We start from the raw sequence: 22163 nt of genomic DNA on the forward strand, positions 1-22163 counted from the left end.
ATTATTCCCACGACACCGGTCCGTCGTCCGTACCATCATCCCTCTCTTGAATACAATGTCGAGCACTGAAGACGGCGACTGCGAGAAACGATGGTTCGCTAACCCGAGGCACCTACACAGCTGCAGGTAATCTGTCTAGTTTCAGAATAAATTGGTGGACATTTGAGCCTCTACTTTAGCGCCTCTTTCCAACTTCCACCCTAACGAACCACCTCTGGCGACCGAAATCAAGAAACCTCGATACCAGGACGGTGAACAACGTCTCGTCAACATCACCTCAAGACATTTATCAACTGCCACATGTCCCTCTTCGCTGTCTCTCGACGACCGGCATCTGCAGCACGCGCAAAGTCGTACGCGCACGGACCGTGCACGTCCCAGCCATCTCTCAAGACACACTCGTCGCGTAGATATAGCTCGTTCATCGACGCTTTCATTCTCCTCAACATATCCGTGTCGCACGACGTCGAAGTCTACCGTCGCCTTCAAGACACCAACGTGCTGCACTTCCACGATGTCCATACCCTCGCAAGGAAACAAGACCGTGCGCATCCTTTCGATGGAACTCGTCGGCGGGAAGGAATTCCGTAGTTTCATCCCTGTGAAGAGGACGACGCACACCAATTAGCCATTCATTGACAAGGTGCCCGCTTGAATCTGGTCGCTTTCGCAGCCCAGGAACGTCACCTTGCGGAGGCCTCGACGCTGCGTGGAATTTTGCGAGAAGCAGGGCTGCCCGGCACATTTGGAGATGTACTTGGACGACGTTCGTGGAGTTTTGGTAGATTTGGAACAGGTCAAGCTGGCTAACCCTGAAAAGCTGAGAAATTGGGAATACCGGGCGAAAGTCGCTAAAAAGCACCGCCTCGAGCACTACTTGGAGTACTCTGAACGAGATTACGCTGGAGGCAATACACCCGACTGTGGGTGTCTTATCATCTACTGCTTCACTATACTGATCATCTAGCCATCTATCATCAATAGTAACTGGCGCTGTTCCAAAAAAGACGGACGGGCTCTCAGCTCTGTAGCATCTCCTTTACTGTCGCCTCCATCCTCACGAACGCCTCCCGCCGTCGAAAACAAAGACCCTCGAAACCAGGACAACGCCTCATAAAGCTCAAAGATCACCTCAAACCATCCCGGATTGACCGCCGCGGACCCTTCTCATCGACTTTCTTCCAAACGGGTGGTACATGCCCTGCCATCTCTCGATGGTCGCATGGACTGCGCGTGTTCACACCATTTCTCAAGTCACACTCGTCGCAAAAAAATTCGATCTAGTGGATTTCAACGACGAATACAGCTCGCTCGCCGACCCATTTGCCCTTCTCAGCATATCTTCGCAAGAAGCCGAAGCTTATCGTCGCATTCAAACCATCAACGTGCCACGTATGCCCACACCTGCACGAGGAAACAGGACCGTACATGTCCTCTTCTTGGGGCATATGAACGGGAAGGCATCCCAAATTTTTGATCTCATCCCTGCAAAGAGGGCGACGCGCATGATTTTGCCATCGTCATGATACCAAGCTCAATCCGGATGCATTCGCAATCTCATGGATTCTCAGCCGAGGAACACCAATTTGCAGAGGCCCGACGCCACATGGAGTTTTGCGAGAAGAAGGACTATCCGGTGCGGAGTTCGACGACGTTCGTGGAGTGCTAGTCGATTTGGAAAAGTTCGGGAGAACGAGGTTTAACGCTAAGAGAAATGGATCTGAACGTGAGTACATCATCGTTTACCTCTGTGTTATATTGCTGAGGATCTACCATCAGCATCGATCGACGCCTGCCTTCTGCATGCAGCTTTGTTGATCCTAGGTTCGCATCGCGAGATTGCGTAACCTTGGATCCAATCGACCCTGGCCTGGAGCGGCCCGGCGGCCCATCCTTCGTTGCATTCATTCACTCTAACACGAGGATCATCAAGGTATGTGGTCTCTCACTTCGAAGCAAACAATTGGTGTTGTGTTTCTTGGGTTGTGGTTTCTTGCTCAGAAGGAGACGTCAAACTTGTCCAGATATGGCCATGATGGGGTCCGATTCCGCAGATTTGGATTATGATAACCAAAATAGAATTCTTTTACCCGCCATTGATTCTGATTTGCTTATCTTTCCTGGAAGAGTCCCCTCCGCTTTCTCATGCAGCCTTTAACCGGTGATTTTGTCGACTTGTCGGCATCCTCAAGCGTAATCTACCATGACGCACGATGTGAGAAGGAATGCAGCAACCAACCCTTCGTCCTATTAACGATGATCATCGGCGTGCCAGGCATGGATCTACAAGGGAACGACGGGCGTACGACTCTAGCGCACTTGGCTTTCTTCGCGTCGGGAGGAAAGCCCAGGGAGAAATTTCTCTACGTCTGCTGCAGCAGTTTTGAGACCGAAAACATCACATTTCCTCTTTTGTGCCTCAAAGGACGACTTTATGCGCACAAGGAGGCCTTAAATCATCCGGATATGGCGTAGTAGATGATGCCATGGTGTAACTTGTACCGCCGTCAATGCACAGCAGAGGCCGGGTCATTTTTGATCGTATAAAACGAAACCTTCAAAGGTTTTGTTTTAGCGAAGCCTTTGTCAGTCCTGAAAAGTCCGCCTGCAAAACGGTGGGAAAAACCTTCCTTCCTACAGAACAATGGAATTGAAATAACATTTCGCTTTACAACGTCCAATGCTGGAGCAATGACTGTAAGTATCTCGTGGTCCACCTCCGTGTTACACTGAATATCTACCATCAGCATAAGTACATCTACATCTACCTTCCTGCACCAAGGTTTATTGATCCTGGGCCATACCGTCAGCGCGCACTATCATATTCTACCATATCCTCGAATCCAATCCACCCCGTCAACGGTCATACCCTTCATCGTGACTGGTCCACGTATCTTTGGCGTTCGGTACCATGTAGCGAAGAATCCGTGTCATAGTTCTTCGCTTGTGGATTTCTAAGACCCAGACAAGGCCTAGTGGACAAAGTCGCTAATTTGTGCTGGGGTTCGATTCCCCAGATCTGGATAGGACGGTGCTAATTCAGAACTTTTACTTTTACTCGCCATCGGGTTCTGAATTGTTCATCTTTCCTAGAAGAGTCCTCCTCGCTCGTCGCTCTATTCAACCGGCGGTTTCATCATTTCTTCGGCGTTCTCCAGTCTACCCCGAGCGCAACAGCGGAAGGGAGCGCAGTGACCAACCTTTGATCGTGTTTATCTTGGAATGGTCCTCATTGTGCGCTATACAAAGGGTGTGCCGGTTCTATCGCGTTCTCGAGTCGAAAGTTTCACGTTGCAAGGAAGATCCTCAGGGAAATTTGACGCGTTCGCTAAAGGAGGCGCTTTGCCTTGGGTGAACGACTTTTAACACGCAACAAGGGCCCAAAATCATCCGGATATGGCATAACAGGATGGGTCGCTGTTCCGCGGTGGGTTCGATTCCCCAGGTCTGAATGTGCGAATCTCACCTACCTTTTTTAGATGTCTTTTCCTGGCCGCTGGGTGTATTCCGACTCGGCAGACACGTATCATTCTATTGTCCTCTGGGTTTTGAATTCATAGGCAGGCAACAACCGCTGCGGGAAAAAGAATTAACCAGTTGTGCTATTTTTAGTGCAGATCATCGCAAGCGCCCACACTCGCCAGACTCACCGTCGGGATTGGTAAGTATTACTCAGCTATGTTTCTTTTCTCTGCACGAAAATTCTAGTAGTTTCTTTACAAAGTAGTATAAAAGTCTGTATGTAGAACGGGACACCCTTGTGCGTTTGCCTTCAAGGGTTCCCTGTCGCTTAATAATCTACCCCCTTATCCAACACCAGTTGCTGTGTTTCGTTGTTTAGAAAGAAACCATACGCTGGGGGCAACTTGGCTGTGAGCACCTCGTCGTCCTTCTTCTTGCTGTACTGAGTGTATACTACTAGCATACTTTATACGGTTACCTTCATGCACCATCATAAATTTCCGGGATGGTCTTTTTCGCGTCCTCGAACCTAATCTAACACGATATAGAAAACAACCCTTTGTCCAATGGTATACCACTATCACGTTCTGCCGGATTCGAGTCGGCCATGGAGAGCAATCAACATGTTCTCGGGACCAGGCGCCAGTTATAGCGCCCAAATATGGTGTAACGGATGATGTCGGTGCTGCTTCGCGGGGTTCGATTCCCTAATTCCGGATGGACGAGAGATTCCTGTGACGTTTTTTGTACACCCTCTACCGAATTTCATTTCTGAGTTAGAAGATTCTTTCTGGTGCAGAAATGCAGGGCTCCTTGCAATGTGCATCCAACAGCCGCTTTCATGGAAGTATACTCGATATCCATTCAGTTCTGCTTTGGCTCCTTCCTCTTCTCGTATCCCGACTCGTAGGACGCCGCGCAAACATCACGGTGAAATACATAGGGAAGCCCTCGACAGGAGGCAAAATTCTTCTTTGGGACCGATCTTCCATATATCCCTCTCATGATCTGGGTCGGGGAATCGAACCCCAACAGTACCAGTGTCGGCCGTTGCACCATGAGATTGACGATTGCGATTGCGAGAAGACGGTTTTCACTCCCTTCCCGCGTAATCAAACTTGGGGGTTATCTTGCATTTGAGCTTGCGAGTTCTGAGTCGTTTCTTCTGTCTGGAATGCACTGAGGTAAATTCAGTAAGCTCTCCTCGTTGGTACTAGGAGCAAAATACTTTCGCACGCCGTATGACCGGGACCGGGAATCGAACCACGATACGGTACCAAATCCGTAGTATTAGAAGCAACATCCGTTGCACCAGCATGAGGATAATGCATCCTTAGTGACCGCAGAAAGAAAGTTTCCAATCCTTCAGCGCCACTTTCCCTCCCGCTCTCTAATTCCTCAGTGGCTTCATATCTGTACGAAGCCGGGGTCGCCTCGACGCTAGTGAATATCTTGGGGGATTTTGATACTGTGACCTCGCAAGGTTCTTCAAGAATCAAGACTTCGCGAGGCCTTGACTGTTGGGTCCGAACATGCGTACAGAGTTGAGCATCGCATCGTCCTGGGCTCAAGTACAGCCAGTGGATGTATTATGTACGAAGTTTGCGCTCAAGCAATGTTCAAGTTTCTAACGAAATGGGAATCTATTATGAAGAGAGGAATACGCATTAGTACGCAGGTCGCATAACTTCCAACTCCTTCCTTCCGCCCTCACACACTCACTCAGATCTCAGCCAAAATCTCAGATGGGGGCTTGTTCAATCTCCTGATAATCTTCTTCTGCGGTTCAATCCCCCCAATCGTAATCCTCCGGTTATCCAGCAAAGTGATCCACTTCAGCTCCTCAGCATTGATGCCGGTGCCGGTCATCAACCAGTCTTTCGCGATAGCCCAATCTCGCTCGCTTTCTTCTAGGTCTCCGGGATCCGGCATGCCGTAGGGGATATACCGCATGTTCAAAAATTAATTTAATATGATGTCACGGTTAGTGGCCACGTACCTTGAAGCTCGACACAAACATCATCCCAGGCCCGTCGTTCTCCCAGTGGATGTACGCAGCTAAGACGTTCTTCTTCTCCATGTGGCAAAGCCAGTAGTTTATGGCCAGTTCGATCATGGTGTCGTCGTAGTTCAGGGGGTTGGTCATTTTGTAGGCGTCCATCACTTTGGGAAGGGTGGAGAAGGACATATAGTAGCCGCCGATCCTGTAGGACATGGCCGACCCGGGGGGAGGTTCAGCAGGGTTTATCTATACTAAGGGGGAATGTACACTCACCGGAAGTGAAAAAGATGTAATGTGATATGGAAGCAAGTAGTAAGCGAAATGTTGAGATCTCCGCCTTCTTATATACTACCCTTGTTCAACAATTACATAAAATATCCTTTGGCCGTCCGGAAGTCGGAACCATGCAGCGGAGAATTAGTGTCGTGGTTCATCGTAGATGATGGAGGAAGATACAGAATAGAAGCTGGAGCATATGAACACGAGGATAAGACTACAACAACGTGACGTGCTCACCAAGGACCAAACGGAACACCCAAAGTCAGTCAAACGAGACCCTCTTCAGCCGGTGACGCGACTTTTGCCCATATGGGATTAGAGAATCGTAGTCTGAAGATACTTAGAAGATCCGGCATCGTTTCGACGCGATTCTGGCAAGCTGAGTACGACGCGGTCGAGGTGAGGGAGAAAGCCGGAGTTTGTTCCCACGATACCGGTCTAGCGTCCCGATACCGCCGAGACCTAATCGCCGCTGTCTTGAAGACAACATCGAGCACTGAAGACGGCACGATGGGCCGCTCGCCTGCCCCGCCTCCACAACTGTTATAACTGGCTTCGTTCCAAAACGGACTGACGGTCCATCGAGTGCCTACTTTACAGGTGTCTCTTCATCCTAGTGAATCGTCGCCAGTCACCGAAAACAAGGACGCTCGATACCAGGACGATGTGCCACATCTCATCCTATTCGGAGATCGCCTCAAGACAACTATTGGCTGCCGCCCGACGAAGAGTTTAAAAAATCGGGCGTACCAAACCAGGGTCGTTGACAAGCGCCGGCGACAGTACTTGAGCACGGTTGGAAAACGAGATCTTACACTGAGGCCGATAAACGACGTAAGTACCTTATCATCCACTGCTTCACTATATTGATCATCTATCCCTAGCCCTCTTTTTTTTTTTTTTTTTTTTTTAATTCCGTTTCGTACTATGTACTAATATCCTACACGCTAGCGTATGTTCGGATTATACTACTGTCCAATGGTGGTTTTTCTGTGTTCAACGCTTTGTTAATCCGTAACTGGCGAGCATCACTGTGCTCATTGCGAGGCTTCTCGCGACCGTCTTCGTCACCAAGTTAGTGACATAATAAGACGATGGACCGACAGCTTCTCTTCTGACTTGGTCGTCCTCTTTTCTCTCCTTTCTATGAATTCTCTTCAATGTCAATTTCCACTTCTGGGAATCTTCCGAATGTATCCTTGAATCTCCCTGTGTCGTTGAGATATGTGATGAGGTGCGGTACGTTCTTCCGGTCTGCTAAAATATGTCTGACAGTCATAGCTCTTCCACGGATGCCCATGGCATTCTGCATTACTTCGCGTTCGTTACGGAATGCTGGGCAACGGATGAGGAAATGGTGTGTGGACTCGTTAGGGTGTGAACAATTGGGGCATGCAGGTGAATCGATTCGACGGATGTTGAAGAGGTGGCGGTTGAGCCCGATGTGTCCGGTACGGAGCTGCATCATGATACTGGTGATTTTGCATGGTAAGGAAGTGGCCAGTTTCCTATACCTGCGTGCAGCTCGCTGCGCAGATGCTGAGTCTATGGTTCGGAACCTGGAGAAGCGGGGTGATTTTCTCCAGGTTATATCAGCTTTTCGTTTCTGCTTTGCGTAGAACTCCCGGAGTAGCGACGTTTTATTGATTGGTACTGGTTTTCGCAGTGGCGCTGGTATATACCGCTGCTCACTGACATCGCCTCGTGCTGCCGCCTTCGCTTCTTCATCTGCCGTTTCATTTCCTGCAATGCCTTGGTGCCCAGGGACCCAACGAATCTTGATTTCGATGCCCGAATGTCGCCGTAGTAGCATATCCATGCGTTGATGGAGAGTGTCGAAGATATGATGAGATGGGGCTGGTCGGATCAGTGTCGTCGCTTGGATCGCAGATGTGTTATCAATGCTGATTGATGCACTTTGCACATTCGTCATGCCACGTATCGCTTCCGTGCAGAGTATGAGGGAGATGCCTTTGCCATCATATACCTCATGTTCACTTGCTTCGCCCACCTTCATCCTCACTGTCTTTACCTTCCTCCCTCTCCGGTATACCACTGCTGCTGCTCCTATCCCATTTTCGATGCCCGATCCGTCCCCATATGCTTGCACTTCACTTCTATCTGTCCTTTCCATCATCATTGCTTCCTGCATCGATTCTGGCACCTCAACCTGGACCTTCGTCTGCCAATGTGGTGGAAACCGTGCCGCCTTGATCGTCTCTACATCGTCTGGTGGCATGTTGAAGTCCCGTGCTAGTTCATGAAGTGGCGACCGGTGTCGTTTGACGTAGCATCGTGAAACCCGTCTGATGACTCTGTGCAGCGGATGTCCTGGCGGTAGGCATGCCATACGTGTCAGTGCCCGGTGTCGGTAGACCTCTACTTGTCTCTGCATAGGCAGCAGGTTGGCATGTAGATCCAGTATGTCCGCTGCTGTCGTTCTCATTGCTCCAGTTATGAGTATTGCTGCCTGCCTCTGTATTGATGATAGGCAGTTTACGACTCGAATGCTGCTCTTGCCATCCTTCCTCTTCTTTCTTGTGCGTCTCTGGGGGTTTAAAAATACGTCAGCTGCATATAGAATCCTGGGGATAGCAATAGAAATGTAAGTGAGTCTCATATTCTCTCTTGATACTCCTGAGCTGACACGAGCTAGGCGTCGGAATTGAATAACCCAATCATCTCCCTTTTTGATGGCTGCTGCGCCTTGTTCCTTCCACCGTAATCCTGCATCGATATAGACTCCCAGGAATTTTGCGACTGGCCGTGGGTGTATGGTGTATTGGCCGATTTGTACTGGTTCACCCATCGCTGGTTCGCGTTGCTTGGAGGTCATGTTGGGCTTGGGTAGGGGGTCTCTTGTTTTCGGTGTGAAGTCTACGAGTTGGAACTTCTCCATACCATATTCGCAGTTATGGTTTTTCGCCCATTCCAGGATCCCTCCCTGGCGCTCCATGATATCTTTGATTTTCTGGTGGGTTGCCGCAAAAGTCTTTCCCCACACTAGGATCGCCTTGTCATCAATGAAGAGGAAGCTTTCTTCGGTCTTCTGCAGGCATCGCAGCACGCTAGAGTTGTATATGATATACAAAATCTGTGATAACGGATCACCTTGGTCGAGCCCGTTAGTAACTTCGAAGATGATTGATTTGAAGTCGTCAAACGTGAGTATCGTTTTACGCCCGCTCAGCCGTCGATGTAACCATTCGGTATACTGCTTGGGTATACCCAGCATTAGCATTTCGTGTATGAGCATGTCCACATCAACGCTCGGAAAGGCTCCTTTCACATCAAGAAATAGAATGGTGACTACATTACCTTTACGCCATGCATCTTTGATTGAAGATACCATTAGATGCACTGAGTCTGTTGTACATCGACCCGGACGGCCGCCAAAGTGTCTGTCTGGTAGTATACCCAGATACTCGCACCACGTTACCAGGTCCTGATTGAGAGTGGCGTGGAGGCCACGTCCCCAACCGTTTGATAGTATGATCGGCCTGTGCGCATTTGGGTCCTCGTAGTTTGGTTTTCCGGGCTTGCGAAGGATAATGGTGTTCGTCGCACTTAGGTCATGAGGGTATACACCTGTGGTGAATGTTGCTCTGTATATCGGACCTATATGAGGGGCAAGTAAGTCGGCGCAGCGTAACAGTACACAATTGGGCACAGTGCCCGGCTTAGTGGCCTTCAGTGGTTTCATATGTCTGAAAGCTCTTTCGACCTGCTCATCTGTTATGAGCTGGAACTTCCATGCTGGTGGTGGATATTCGGTATTAGTGGGGACGCTTGAGTTAGCTGGTTTGGGCGGGAAAAATGCCGCTCGGAAGATGTCGCTCTTTTCCGAGTTATCCTGGATTCGTCGTGTTGTTCCTCCTCCTTCTTTGACAACGAGGTCTGGTACCCGTGATCTCCCGCCATCTGTTGATGGTTGTGATATGAAGCTGCATATCTCCCATATGCTGCTTCCGCTCGCATTTTCCAGCCATTCTGTCCAACACCTCGTTTTGGACCTATCCATCATCTCTGCATATGCATTCTGTGCTTGTCGTTTCTCCTTGTGTATCGGGTGGTCTGTGAACATTCTGTATTGGTGCGCCTTCCTCTGAATCTTCCGTAGTTGTTTGTGAAGGATTGTTAGCTCGTCCGTCCACCAGCGCTTTGTATATGGACTAGGGTTTTGTCCACGGCACGTATAGTTCTATGATGTCCTGTACTACCTGGTCTATATCATTTAGCACCTTGTACATCTGTGCTGTTGTTTCGATTTCTCGAGGGGGTGGTAGGGCATCTAGCTTCTCCCCCAGTTTTGTGTAGAATTTCTTCCAATCTACTTTGCGGAAGTTCCGTCGTGGCTCAAAGCTGTTCCGTGGGGGGGAGATATCGATGGTGGAGAGGATAGGGAAGTGATCTGTACGTGGTGGTTGTGCTGCATGGTCGACAATGCATTTGGTAAATGCTGGCAGGAGCTCATCAGAGCAGAATACGTTGTCAACTCAGTGTGTAGTTTCCGGTGGAGAAGGCTCGTAATGTTGGTACGAGTGCTGGTAGTGGCATCTTGAGGCGGTGGTGACCTACTATTTGCAGTAGGTGCTCTGCGCGTTCCAGAGCTTGATCTGTGAAAAGGTGAGAGTTGCACGGTTCATCCCATAACGGGTGGTGCGCGTTGAAGTCCCCCGCACAGATGAAGCGGTATGGGAGGCCTCGTTCATCATGCCGTTTGGCAGTATATTCTCTGAAAAGTTTGTCAATAGTTTCCCAGATTGCTGTGGAACCACCGTCGCTATAGACATTGACGATGATTATGGATTCCGCTGGCGCTCGCAAATTGATGGCAACAGCATCTTGGGTAATCAATGGTATGCTAGACCAAGAGTTAGTAGAGACGGCTCGATTAACAAGGGTTACCGCCCTCGTCTGTGAGGGATCCTGATTATGTCCTGTTGGATACACAGTTATCCAGCCTTGTGTAGCTCTGGACTTTCCCTGTTTGCTGATGTACGGCTCCTGCACCAGTATCATGTCATCGTCTTGATGGATTTGGTGTATGAGACATGAGTGTGCTGTGAGGGATTTGTTGACGTTGAGTTGGTATAGCTTCAGTGGTTTGTGGTCTGCAGTATTAGTATTTTTGAGGCTCAGCATAGGTCTACAGGCGGTGTGTGAGCTCGTTGTTCCTCGTTCGTTTCTGTGGTCCCTCCTTGAGGAATCTCCCCGTCTTCCTCTTGGTATGATCTCCTCGTAGATGATGCTGCACTTGTCGATCTGGCTTGTGATTGACTTGCTGTGAAGTATTGGTTGAGCATTGGTTGCTGGTATTTGTCGGATGTGAGCGGGATGTTATTGGGGTTTGTACGTCGGGTCTTGGTTTGTTTTGTGCTTCCACCATCTCGGCGATTCCTTGTTGGGTGGGACGAGATGTTGACGCTTCCAAGTGATGTTGCTGTGGCATCGTTTTGAGAGCTCGCTGCTCGCCTTATCCCTTTGTTCAGCAGCTTTTGTGGGCGCTCAGACTCTGCTCGTTTTTGAACATCACTGGACACCCATGTCATGGGGTCCTCAGTAACGAAGTACTTATACTTCGCTTCAGGGTATCGACTGCGGATGGTATCAGTGGCCCTAATGAATGAGGGGCATGAATTCCGATCCACAGCCCCGTGGCCTGATGTTTTGCAGTTTACACAGTGGAATTTCTTCCGGTCTGTGACTGTGCATTCCTTGGTTGCATGGCCACCTGCACATCGCCCGCATTTCGTGGTATTAGGGCAGTTCTTCGCGTCGTGGTTCCGGGGTAGGTCAGAGCAATTGATGCATCGGGATGCGTCTGGTAGCTCCTTGTTGGCTTGGAGCTCCTTCCCTTCTATGATGATGCCATGCTGTATCACTTTGTTCGCTTGACTTCTAGAGTCAAAACCTATAATCAAGTGAGCTTCTCGCTGTCCTTCGTGGTGAAACTCCGCAGGTTTGAGGAATTTCACACTGCGGATGGTCCCGCTGTTTAGTCCACTGCTGTTTTCTATACCTTGCCATGTTTCAGTGTTCTTCACGTCAATTGTGGTCGGAGCAAATGGAACTACGACATTGTTCAGCTGTAGACTTACGTCGGTGTCTTCCCCAGCTGCCTGATTTATCAGGCTTGGTACCCCAGGCTTGCGTAGCCATGCCGCTGCATCGTCGGAGTTGAAGACGTACATCACTCCTCCGCTTGCAAGTTTTCGTGATCCAACGACTCTGTGTTCCTCTGGGGCAATGATCAAGTCTCCATCAACTGTAGTCATTGCCAGGGAGAGAGCTTTATTGATGTCGGTGACCAGGTCTTTCTCGCTGGACTTGGTCATTGCAGACTTTGCGGTTTCTGTCAGCGGCTTCACAATGACGCGTCGATCTGCAATTTTGGCTTTTGCAACAACGTCTGCGTGACGTGGGTCTGCGAATGGGCTTGGTCTGGTGACTACATCAGCGTATGATGCCGTGTGGGGCTGGGAGTTGGGCAGGAGTGGTGGTCGTGGTCGTGTTGCTTCAGTTTGGATGTCAGCTGCTGCTGCCTGGATGTCCGATACATTCTTTTTGAGCTCTTGGAGCTGTTCCTCGATGGTTATGCTGTATGCCTTCTGTGTATCAACAGTGGATTTAATGTTGTTAGTATTTTCCTGCAGGGTTTTGAAGTTCTCCTTCATCAGTCCCGCAATCGTTAGTGCATCCTGGCGAGCTCTGTATTCATCTAGGTCCAACCAAGCTTCCAACATTTCAACCATGTTAAGAATCACGCGAATCTGTTTCGCGGTAACCGATTTCGTCGCTTTTAGTTCCGTTTTGGCCATGTGTCGTAGAACGGCCATGACATCGTATATGGCACTCACTGTTGTGCCTTCTATTTCCACGTATTTGCCGTAGTCTTTTCCTACGCTTTCGGCTGCTGATTCGAGTTTCATCAGGTGTCCTTGCTTTATTTCTGCCATTTTTGACGAGGTTGTCGTGTCGTAAGACGCGTCACCTATGTTGTCAGGTGGGTCCGAGCCACCGGACATTGATATTTTGATTGATGTTGAGTTTTGTGAGAGTTTACAGAAGTTATATACGCTATTCTATCCTCGCTAGCCCTTCGAAATCCCTTTGAGCGGTGGTAGAGTACCGTGGGAATATTCGTGATGGTGACTGTAACGGATCAAGAGGCGTCCCATCCCTAGCCCTCTATCACCCGTAGTAATTGGCGCTGTTCTACTTTTCCGCTGCCTCCATCCTCACGCGCGCGAACCACCCCCGGTCACCAAAAAAAGGACTTCTGACACCGGGACAGTGCACCACGTCTCATAAAGTTCGAAGATCGCCTCAAGACATCCCTGATTGACTGCCGCGTACCCTTCTCATCGACTTTCTTCTAACGGGTGGTACATCCCCTGCCATTTCTCAATAGTCGCATGGATTGCGCGTGTTCGTTCAAGTTACACTCATCGCGAAAATCTTCGACCCAGGCTATTTTAGTGATGAACACAGCGCATACAACGAGAACGTCATCTTGTGGAGACCTCTACAGCTTGAACGCTGTTTTTCCGACAAGGAGGACTGCCCCGTGCGCTCAGAGGTGGACTTGGACAATGTTCGTGGTGTGCTGGCCGATCTGGAAAAGGTTGAGCCGGCGGATCCGATGAAGAAACTTAAGAATCTGGCATATTGGGAAGAGGTCGTTAATAAGCAGGGGCGGAGGTGTCTCAAGTGGTGGTTGCAGAATGATTCGGCACCGGGGGCAATAACCTGACTGTAAGCACCTCGCTGTCCTATATATCAGGTATTAACTACCATCCTATATGCAGCTTTTTCTACCTTGAACGCAAATACAGTGGTATCACCCTTGTCGACACAAAACCACCAACTGCACAGTCTTGGCCACCTTGCGCGTTAGTTGAATAATCTCTTGTGATGGACGCAGGGCATCGAGGGGGATAAGTCCATTGATCGCCGCCTGCCGCTTCCATCGCTCCCGACGAGTAGTCGGCGGCACCCTGCCATCGCTCAAGTAGCGCCCCTCAGCGATGAATACAGCTCATTGTCCGACCTACTCACTCTCCTCAACATATCTGTGTCGCAGGAAGTAGAAGCCTACTGTCGCCTTCGTGCCCATACCATGCACATCCTCTTCATGGGGGAAAGAATTTCGTATTCTTGTCCCTGTAAAGAGCGCAATGGCCACCATCGTCGAGACCTTTAGTTGAGGATGGCCCAACCGATGACGTGGTGTGGAGTTTTGCGAAGAAAGGCTACCCAGTGCGGTTGGAAGATTGATTTGCGTGGCATCCGGGTGATTTGGAAGGGGTCGAGCTTGCAAATCCGAAGACGAAACTGAACAATTGGGCGTATCCGACGAAAGCATGAGTTCTATGCTGGAGGAAATAAACCTAACCGTAAGTTCCTCGTCGTCCATCTATGCGCTATCCTAAGTAGTACATCGTCACTTCATGCAGGTTTACTCATCCTCCACCAGCCCCACGTCTCCTTTTGCGTTGGAGGATCAGAGATCTTTGTGGACCAGATACAGCCTGTGCTTTTCTCGACGTCAAGGACATCCAATCGCCAGTCCATCCGGGGCAACGAATAGAAGAAATTAACACGATATTATATCATCCAGATCTGGGGAATCGAACCCCCCCTTTGCAGTGACATTACTTATCCGTTATGCTATATCTAGGTCCTTCCGGGACCGTCGACATCTCCCACTCGAAAGCACAGACCACCCTCCCTGTATGAGGGCATGCTGATGCTCCGGATGCTGCAGTGGATTATGATGGTACATGATAGTACCCATCCTTCGTCGTATTCTCCCTGATACGAGGATCACCAGCACGGATGTCCTTGACTCTGAATCATGCAGCGAAGAATTCGTATTGTATTTCTGGTCGGACTGGTCAGTCCGAAGAAATTGAACAATCGGGCGTATCGGGCGAAAGCACGCATCAATCACTGGTGGGAGAACGAGGTCCAACGCGGTGGGAAATGAAGTTCAGCGTAAGTACCTCATTGTCTACCTTCACTATATTGCTGAGGATCTGCCTTCAGTACAGATCGACACATGCCTTCCTACACGCAGCTTTAGTGTTTCTAGGTTTACATAACGGGATCTCTAACTTTGAACCCAATCGACTAGCCTGAGAAGGGAAGGTCGGCCCGGTGGCCCATCCCTTCGTTGCCTTTATAACCAAAACGCGATTCTTATTTCGCCATCGATTTTTGGCTTGTTCATCTTTCCTGGAACTTAAGGCACCCCGTCGCTTTCTCCTGCGGTCTTTAACCGGTGATTTCGCCGCGCGCTTGGCTTTCTTCACGTCGGAGAGGAAAGCTCAGGGAGAAAATCTACGCATCTGCTGCAGCACTATCGGGACCGGAAGCATCACATTTCCTCTTTTGTGCCTCAAGGGATGACTTTGTGCGCACAATGAGGCCTTACATCGTCCGGATATGCATCGTGGGGTTCGACTCTCCAACTCCGGATGGTACAGTGCCTTGGCCAAAAAACTACTGCCATGCCTTCCTGTTGACGTGATGTAACTTCATGTACGACCGATAATGAGGTATATGTATAAGAAAATATGCTCCGTCCCTGCCCAGAACCGACTATCGGGTATTGAAGAACGTCGGACGTAGAGGCTGTGATACTCGAGAGAACAGCACGAACCTTAAAAATGGCGGTATAAATATTGTCATTAAAATGTGGGTCCTATCAGTACAGAAAGCGATACATAAACTAATTTATAACAGCCTAGTCATCTACCACCGAAACGTGAAAAAAAAGAACAACCCATAATCTCCTCAATATCTAATCCTCATACCAGATACGCATGTCCTTGCAGTTTCCAATAGCACGCGGCGTCTGATGAACCCATTTGTCCAAAGCATGAACAAGGTTGGCGTACGTGGTGTCTTTCTTCAAGTATCCGGACCTGGAGAGTACGCAAAAGCGAGTCCGTGAACAGACCAATGTACCCTCCTTCCACCTTCTTCGCCTTCGCAACCTGGTAATCCTCACATGCAGCCAACATAACGAAAGAGTTCATATCCGGGTACCAGTCATCCTTTAAAATGGAGCGATAGCCAGGATAACGCTTCAGATATTCGTGCCCGGCGAGGAACATAGCCTGAAGCCGAGTCTGGTCCAGTGGAGGAGCAGTGCGCGCTTCTGGCGGAGGTAAATCTCGAGTGACACCACCAGAGTGGCAACAGTCGAGAATGGCTGTGATTCGGCGTCCCTTGGCTCGGGCGATCAGGGTTAGGATGGTATTAAATTCCCGGTCACTAATGTCAGGGACGGGAATACCGTTGGAGTCAGCGGTACCACGATCGATGGGACACAGTGCTTCGACGAATCCCATTTCTGCTTGCTCGTCATCTTCCTCCGAAAATGAATAGCGAGAACCATGTCCGGCATAGTAGATGATGATATTATCGCCGTACTTGATATGGGGATTGCCAATGACACTGAGAAGTGTGCGAATGATGCTGGCGCGGGAAGGATTCTTTGTGGGATCAAGGGAAACTTCCTTCTTCGACCCGAGAAGGACTTGGATGCGACCCTTAGGCACACCGAGGTCGTCGATCAAATACTTCTCCATTGATTTAGCATCTGATACGCAACCATGCAGCGGGTAGGACGCATAATCGTCAATACCAATGAGCACAGCCCAAAATCGAGAAGCATCGACACGGTGTGGGGGCTAAAACACTACTAGTCAGTACAAAGGCCTATCGCTAAAGGACACTCACTTACGCCTGATGGAAGAGGATATCTTTCTAGTTTGAAATTTTTAATGAGCTTCGACTGAATGCGACTGGTATTAAGGCGAAGATGATAGAGCTTGTTGAGGTTTTTTAACACCTCCAAGAAGCGATGATCACCGTTGTGCGTCACCTCGTACCTGGTCCTAAGGACTCGGAGAACCTCGGTTGAGTCAGCATCTTCGCTCATCCCCAACTGCCGTCGCACTTGCATCTCGAGCTCCTCTAGTGGTCGTCTTTCTCTGGAAAGTTCTTCTAACTGTGATAACATAGCACGTTGCTTATCACCCTAGTCCAAAGTCAAGGTGCTGCCGGCTCAAAGGATGGCAAAAGGTAACATACCATATCGTTAGTACTCAAGGTCACGTCATTTCCCAGCTCAAATCGCATCCAATTGGCAGGTGCCGCATGTTCATTTGGAGGATCATAGCAATGATACGACATGTTCATTGTGTGATTTTCCAAGGCACTGTCCAGACGGGGGGAACGAGGTATATCCGATAATGAGCCCGCCATACTAGGACGCATAGAGCTCTTGTGACCAACAGCATCTGGGTTCACCGTCATGCCATTGACAAGGAGATCTTGCTTCGATGCCCTGCTAGAAGTGCTTGAAGACTGATGGGTCTCTGGCGACTGATACAAGATCGGGACGCTTGCAAACATGTTCGATCCGATGAAAATGACGCTGGCTGGTAGGATGTAGTACGGTACTATGGTTGAAGGTAGTCGATAATGGTTGTAATCAACTGGATAGTAAGAGAAAGCGGTCGGTGACCAGATAGGAATGTTTCCGTCTAGCCTCTCGCGTGTTGCGGGGTGGTCGACGGGTAGAAAGGTGTTACTAGGTTGAAGCAAATTCCCAGACTCAATGGCTGCGTCTGGGATAATTCCAGGAGAAGTCGCCCGTGTATGCGTCTGATGAAGACATTGGCTGTATCGATTATATTGAGTATCGTAACGGTCATACGAAGACACTAAGCGGTTATGTTGAGTTGAATGATGGAAGAAATTTCAGGGCTTTACTTGCATCGTCCTTCTGCCACGGGCATGAATAGTGGGAAGCACAGACACATCTTTCCGAAGAGGAAAAATATTGAGAATAGTGGTTAGGACGCGTTGTGGGAGCTACTCAAAGTAAGATTGTAAATTTCTGGTGAAAACTTCAAGAATATTGATAAAAGCCGACCTGTGAGTCCACCCTGATGCATGTGAACGAGGTTTCTGTCTTGAAACTGCCTCAAATAAGGACACTTTGACATGCCAGCGCGAAGACTAGCATAATAATCCTCTTTCGGAGTCGACATGAATCGAAACTTGAAAGTATGAGAATTGGTTTAGAAGAGGAAAGCTATCTAAGCTTCATCACGCAAGGGGCTCCTGCTCACTTTATACCTTGCGCCGGCTGCGTTTGAAATTGTGCGGAGTCGGGTAAAACAAATGCGGAATTGCCAAAACTGGTCGAAGAGCTCCTAATACGCTACCCATCACCCTGATTCTCGATTTCCGGCTGCGAAACTGTGAAAACAGTATCACCAATCTAACCAAAATAGCCTTGTATCTCCTTATCTCCGCTTTCTCAGCGGTATGCATCCAAACAGTATTCCCTCAGCCCAAGATATGCCAGTACGATGGCACTCTGGCACAAGGGACAGTCTGTTTGGATGTTCCTATGGTATCTCTTATACGACATCAAAGATTCATCAACCGGGTCTTCCCACGTCCTTCTCCAGACTTACATACATCGGCACTTATATTGATCTATATGGGTCCAATGCTAGGAAGAGACCCCAGTTTTATACATATGCAACGCGATCGATCAATCTAGATTGATCAACTGCACGTTGAAGACTCGTGCGCCTTCAGCATGTAACCGGTCAACTGCAGGCTGAAGCCTTGCTAGGCAGTTGTTCCGCCGAGAAAAGGCAAATTTGGAACGAGCCGGTTCGTGAGTGCCCTCAGATCCAACCCGGCCAGGCTAGTGGCCCAACGTGTTGACGGCGATTTCTGTTGTGCTCACCACCACTAGATTTTTTCATGGTAAGATATCGAAAAGTGGCGTTGGCCTCGAAGAAGCATGGCGGGCAGGGGAAGCCACCGGCGTTGAGTGGCTACTAGAAGTTGGGGGCAACGGGGCGGTCGACAAGTGGAGGGCGCTGGGTGTGTTAGCACTGGTCGCCGTTACTTTTGCTATCACGGAGATAGCGGTGGTGAAAATCAATGCCTGTAACAGAGGCAGTGCGTGAGCATGAGAGCAGCCATAGACCGGAGTGCAAGCATAGGTACCTTGCTTTCTTCAAAATTAGTCAGCAAGCCCTTCTTGCTTGCCCAAGGACCATAGTCGTTGCAGTGCATCTGGATGCCTGCTGGAGAAGTAGACCATAGTACGCCATCATCGGCATGCTCTACATTCAGGATCTGGTGATCTCCAAAATGAACATCGTCTGGATGGGGGCAAGGCCGAAAGTCAGACCCAAAGAAGTCCCAGACACTTGGGGAGGTCCCATCACTAGCAAGAATGCTAATATCGGATCCGAACGGGGTGGAGAGTGTGTTATCCATCTTGGCATAGTACCTCATCCCATAGTACATGGCACGGAGCCGGTCGAAAAAGTGGACTAGCAGCTCCGCGTTTATACATCATGACCCATAACGAAGAGTGATCAGTGGAAGGGAAGGCGTTGGTCAGGTCTGGGAGAACAACATACAACAGTCTGCCGGAACCCAAAGTAGTGTGAAAACCTTCAGTAGGCAGGATTCCAGCCCAATCAGCCGATAGGATCTGGGGTCCGCCGAGTCCTTTCCCGGTTCAAGATTCCGATAAGGATAGCGATCATCCAGAGGCGTGGAGCAGAACATAGATCAAGACAGATATTAAAGAAGTGTAGAAGGGCATCATCAGACAGTGATGTGAACAGTTTGTAGGTAGTCGTGTCGAAGCCAGGTGTACTAGAGAAACGGTCACTGACACATTTCCTGCTTTGGCGAACCTCAGCGAGGATGAAATGTCGGGAAAATGAAATGAACAGTCAGCAGAAGGAAAGACATCGCAGTGAGATAATTGCAGTGTAAGGATCCTATATCGGGGACGCTACAGCGCTCGTGTCCGATACGACAGTAATTCCCCAGAGCGTCGCCAGCGTAGCATCATGGATGATGTGGGGAGCAGCAATAAGGGCAGTATACTAGGGTATGAAATGTGGAGGTGCTCGATGCCTTCTTTTTGTGTACAGTGAAAAGGCTCAGAAGCTAGCGGCCCAGCGCACGAATCCTTCCTATACAAGCTGAGAATATCAGAGTTTGTAGATGTTCAGTAATCCAGTATTGTTTCAGTGTGATACTAGCAAGATGAGTACAACACGTGAGAGGCAAGGTAACCCTTATGGGTCGCTAGCCTGGCAAGCCGTCTTTATTATGTACCCGCGGAACCACTGAACGGGAATTAGGTCACTTTCATATCAGCACGAAGGCAATGCTGGATTACGAGCCATCTAGTCTTCCGTACATCGAGAGTTCCCCTAGATAGCGGTAAGATCAGTTTTAGGGTGCTCTTTCTCCATGCTCTTGCTGAGTGAAAATTTACACGATATTCAGCTCTCATCCCCTTCCCGAAATCATCAAACGCGACACCCCAAGTCAGCCAAATGAGACCACGACTTCTGCCTATATTGTATCAGCAACTCGTAGTCTGAAGATACTTAGAAGATCCGGCATTGTTTTGACGCGATTTTTGCAAGCTGAGTACGACACGGTCGAGGTGAGGGAGAAAGCCGGAACTTGTTCCCACGATACCGGTCTAGCGTCCCGAAACCACCGAGACCTAACCATCTCTCTCTTGAACACGACATCGAGCACTGAAGACGGCACGATGGGTCGCTCACCTGCCCCGCCTCCACAAATAACTGGCATCGTTCCAAAAAAGACTGATGGTCCATCGAGTACCTACTTTACCGGCGCCTCTTTCCAGCTGCATCCTAGCGAACCACCACCAGTCACAGAAAACAAAGATCCTCGATACCAGGATGGTGCTCAGCTTCTCATCAACTTTGAAGATCGCCTCAGGACAGCCATTGACCGTCGACAGCCACTCTCATCGGACTCTCTTTCAATGTCTCTTGGCGAGCGACTCCCTTGCAGCATGCGAAAACTCGCGCACGTATGGACCGTGCATGTCCCTGCCATCTCAGAAGCCATACTCGCCGCAAAAATCTTCGACCCAGCTTATTTCAGCGACGAGCACAGTGCATACACCGACCCGTTCGCTCTCCTCAACATATCCGTCTCGCAGGAAGTCGAAGCCTACCGTCGTCTCCAAGACACCAACGTACCGCAATTCCATGGCCATTTCTTGATGCCCATACCCTCGCAAGGCGATAGAACCGTGCACGTCCTGTTGATGGAACACATCGACGGCAAAGATCTCCGAATCCTCGCCCCTGTTCCTAAAGCCAAAGACGTCTGCGCCGCTCACAAACTAGCCATCATCAACATGGCCCTCAACTTGAACCTGGACGCTTTCGTACGTGGAGTGTATCCTCAGGACTTTCAGCCTAGGAACGTCATCTTGCGGAGACCTCGACACTGCGTGGAGTTTTGCGACAAGGAGGACTGTCCGGTCCGCTCAGAGGTGGACCTGGACGACGTTCGTGGAGTGCTGGTCGATTTGGAAAAGGTTGGGCTGGGAGATCCGATGAAGAAACTCAGAAATCTGGGTTATAGGACAAAGGTCATTAATAAGCAGCGGCGGAGGTACCTCAAGCGTTGGTTGGAGAATGAAATCCGGCACTGGGGGCAATAATCTGACTGTGAGTACCTCGCCGTCATCTGTCAGGTACCGACTCACCGTCTTCTACCTTCCTGCATACAGCTTTTGTTATCATCCGTGTCGACACAAAACTAACGCGCGCCCAAGTAAAAAGCTCACCCAATCAGTTGACTAGTCTCTTGCGAACGATGCAAGACACCGAGGGGCCGTTGATCGCCCCCTGCCCCTCTCACCGACTTCCTTTGGCATGCCTCCCGAATACTGGGTATCGCCCAAGTGACGCCTCTCACAAAATGGTGTATTTCAGCGACGAATACAGCTCTTTTTCCGACCTATTCACTGTCATCGACATATCTGTCTGGCAAGAAGTCGCCTTCACACAAGGAATTTCGTAATCTCGTCCCTGCAAAGATATCGTATACCAGGGCACCTTTAATCGAGGATTCCTTGACTGACACAGCATGGAGTCTTGCGAAGACCTAGCGTAACGGATCAGTAACGTCACTGCCTTGGAGGGTTTGATTCCCCGGATCCGGATCATAAGTACGGGTAGTCGTATATTTTGATTTCTTTTATTTCATTGTCCTGGATGGACAGACGATTGGATATCGGGAAAACGCGCTTATCTACCGTGGTCTGCACATCCTTCGTGTGTATGTCCTCGACTTGGAACCATGTACTTTCAAAAGAAAATGACCCTTGTATTTCTTCTCTTGTGCTTGGAAGAAACGCCCAAAGTTGTCTGGATATGGTTCAAGGGACCAAACGGCTGCTTCACGGTGGGATTCGATTCCCAGATCTGGATATTGTCATCGGAATTAACGGTTTTACTCACCATCGTACTCTGCTCATCTTTGTCCGCCGTGTTGTTATCCTATGTGTCCTTCAAGT

The 22163-nt window shown here is 49.4% G+C and overlaps 7 protein-coding genes across 7 annotated transcripts; 1 reads left to right on the plus strand and 6 right to left on the minus strand.

The window, feature by feature from the left end:
* Positions 1-1675, minus strand: EV420DRAFT_1586883 (uncharacterized protein). Its single transcript, XM_060474825.1, has 4 exons — positions 1502-1675; positions 902-971; positions 839-873; positions 1-806 (listed from the first exon to the last, which is right to left on the minus strand). Exons 1-4 carry the CDS (start codon positions 1522-1524, stop codon positions 443-445), a joined length of 492 nt encoding a protein of 163 aa, XP_060322729.1. The 5' UTR covers positions 1525-1675; the 3' UTR covers positions 1-442.
* An 8799-nt stretch (positions 1676-10474) lies between these two features.
* Positions 10475-10759, minus strand: EV420DRAFT_1242684 (uncharacterized protein; the record flags this gene model as incomplete). The annotated part of the gene is made up of 1 exon (XM_060466648.1): positions 10475-10759. A coding segment is annotated over one exon (285 nt), but the record flags the coding sequence as incomplete, so codon positions are not given.
* Positions 10760-11286: 527 nt separating this feature from the next.
* EV420DRAFT_1241005 (uncharacterized protein) lies at positions 11287-11859 on the minus strand (the record flags this gene model as incomplete). Its single annotated transcript, XM_060466635.1, has 1 exon — positions 11287-11859. A coding segment is annotated over one exon (573 nt), but the record flags the coding sequence as incomplete, so codon positions are not given.
* A 1727-nt stretch (positions 11860-13586) lies between these two features.
* Positions 13587-14551, minus strand: EV420DRAFT_1769837 (uncharacterized protein; the record flags this gene model as incomplete). The annotated part of the gene is made up of 3 exons (XM_060481047.1): positions 14204-14551; positions 13801-14138; positions 13587-13743 (listed from the first exon to the last, which is right to left on the minus strand). The coding sequence occupies exons 1-3, from the start codon at positions 14318-14320 to the stop codon at positions 13587-13589; spliced, it is 612 nt and encodes a 203-aa protein (XP_060322732.1). The 5' UTR covers positions 14321-14551.
* Positions 14552-15551: 1000 nt separating this feature from the next.
* Positions 15552-18252, minus strand: EV420DRAFT_1753325 (caspase domain-containing protein; the record flags this gene model as incomplete). Its single annotated transcript, XM_060480447.1, has 7 exons — positions 15552-15675; positions 15719-16446; positions 16500-16796; positions 16850-17484; positions 17697-17823; positions 17903-18025; positions 18247-18252. 7 exons carry the CDS (start codon positions 18250-18252, stop codon positions 15552-15554), a joined length of 2040 nt encoding a protein of 679 aa, XP_060322733.1.
* A 472-nt stretch (positions 18253-18724) lies between these two features.
* EV420DRAFT_1280337 (uncharacterized protein) lies at positions 18725-19087 on the minus strand (the record flags this gene model as incomplete). Its single annotated transcript, XM_060468201.1, has 1 exon — positions 18725-19087. One exon carries the CDS (start codon positions 19085-19087, stop codon positions 18725-18727), a length of 363 nt encoding a protein of 120 aa, XP_060322734.1.
* Positions 19088-20347: 1260 nt separating this feature from the next.
* EV420DRAFT_154850 (uncharacterized protein) lies at positions 20348-21338 on the plus strand. The gene has a single exon (XM_060473392.1). The coding sequence runs from the start codon at positions 20376-20378 to the stop codon at positions 21303-21305; it is 930 nt and encodes a 309-aa protein (XP_060322735.1). The 5' UTR covers positions 20348-20375; the 3' UTR covers positions 21306-21338.
* The last annotated feature ends 825 nt before the right edge of the window (positions 21339-22163 follow it).

The sequence above is a fragment of the Desarmillaria tabescens genome (assembly GCF_030435595.1).
Source record: "Desarmillaria tabescens strain CCBAS 213 chromosome Unknown EV420scaffold_103, whole genome shotgun sequence".
Classification (NCBI taxonomy): Eukaryota; Fungi; Basidiomycota; class Agaricomycetes; order Agaricales; family Physalacriaceae; genus Desarmillaria; species Desarmillaria tabescens.

Bases quoted from the DNA above. Each gene is read 5' to 3' on its own strand.
- EV420DRAFT_1586883 (XM_060474825.1), bottom strand. From the start codon at position 1,524: ATGACGATGGCAAAATCATGCGC. The intron at 972-1,501 runs GTCGCCCTCTTT...TATTGATGATAG, and splicing joins ACGATGGCAAAATCATGCGC to ATGGCTAGATGATCAGTATA. The intron at 807-838 runs GTATTCCCAATT...TTTCAGGGTTAG, and splicing joins TTTTTAGCGACTTTCGCCCG to CCAGCTTGACCTGTTCCAAA.
- EV420DRAFT_154850 (XM_060473392.1), top strand. From the start codon at position 20,376: ATGGGTCGCTCACCTGCCCCGCCTCCACAAATAACTGGCATCGTTCCA.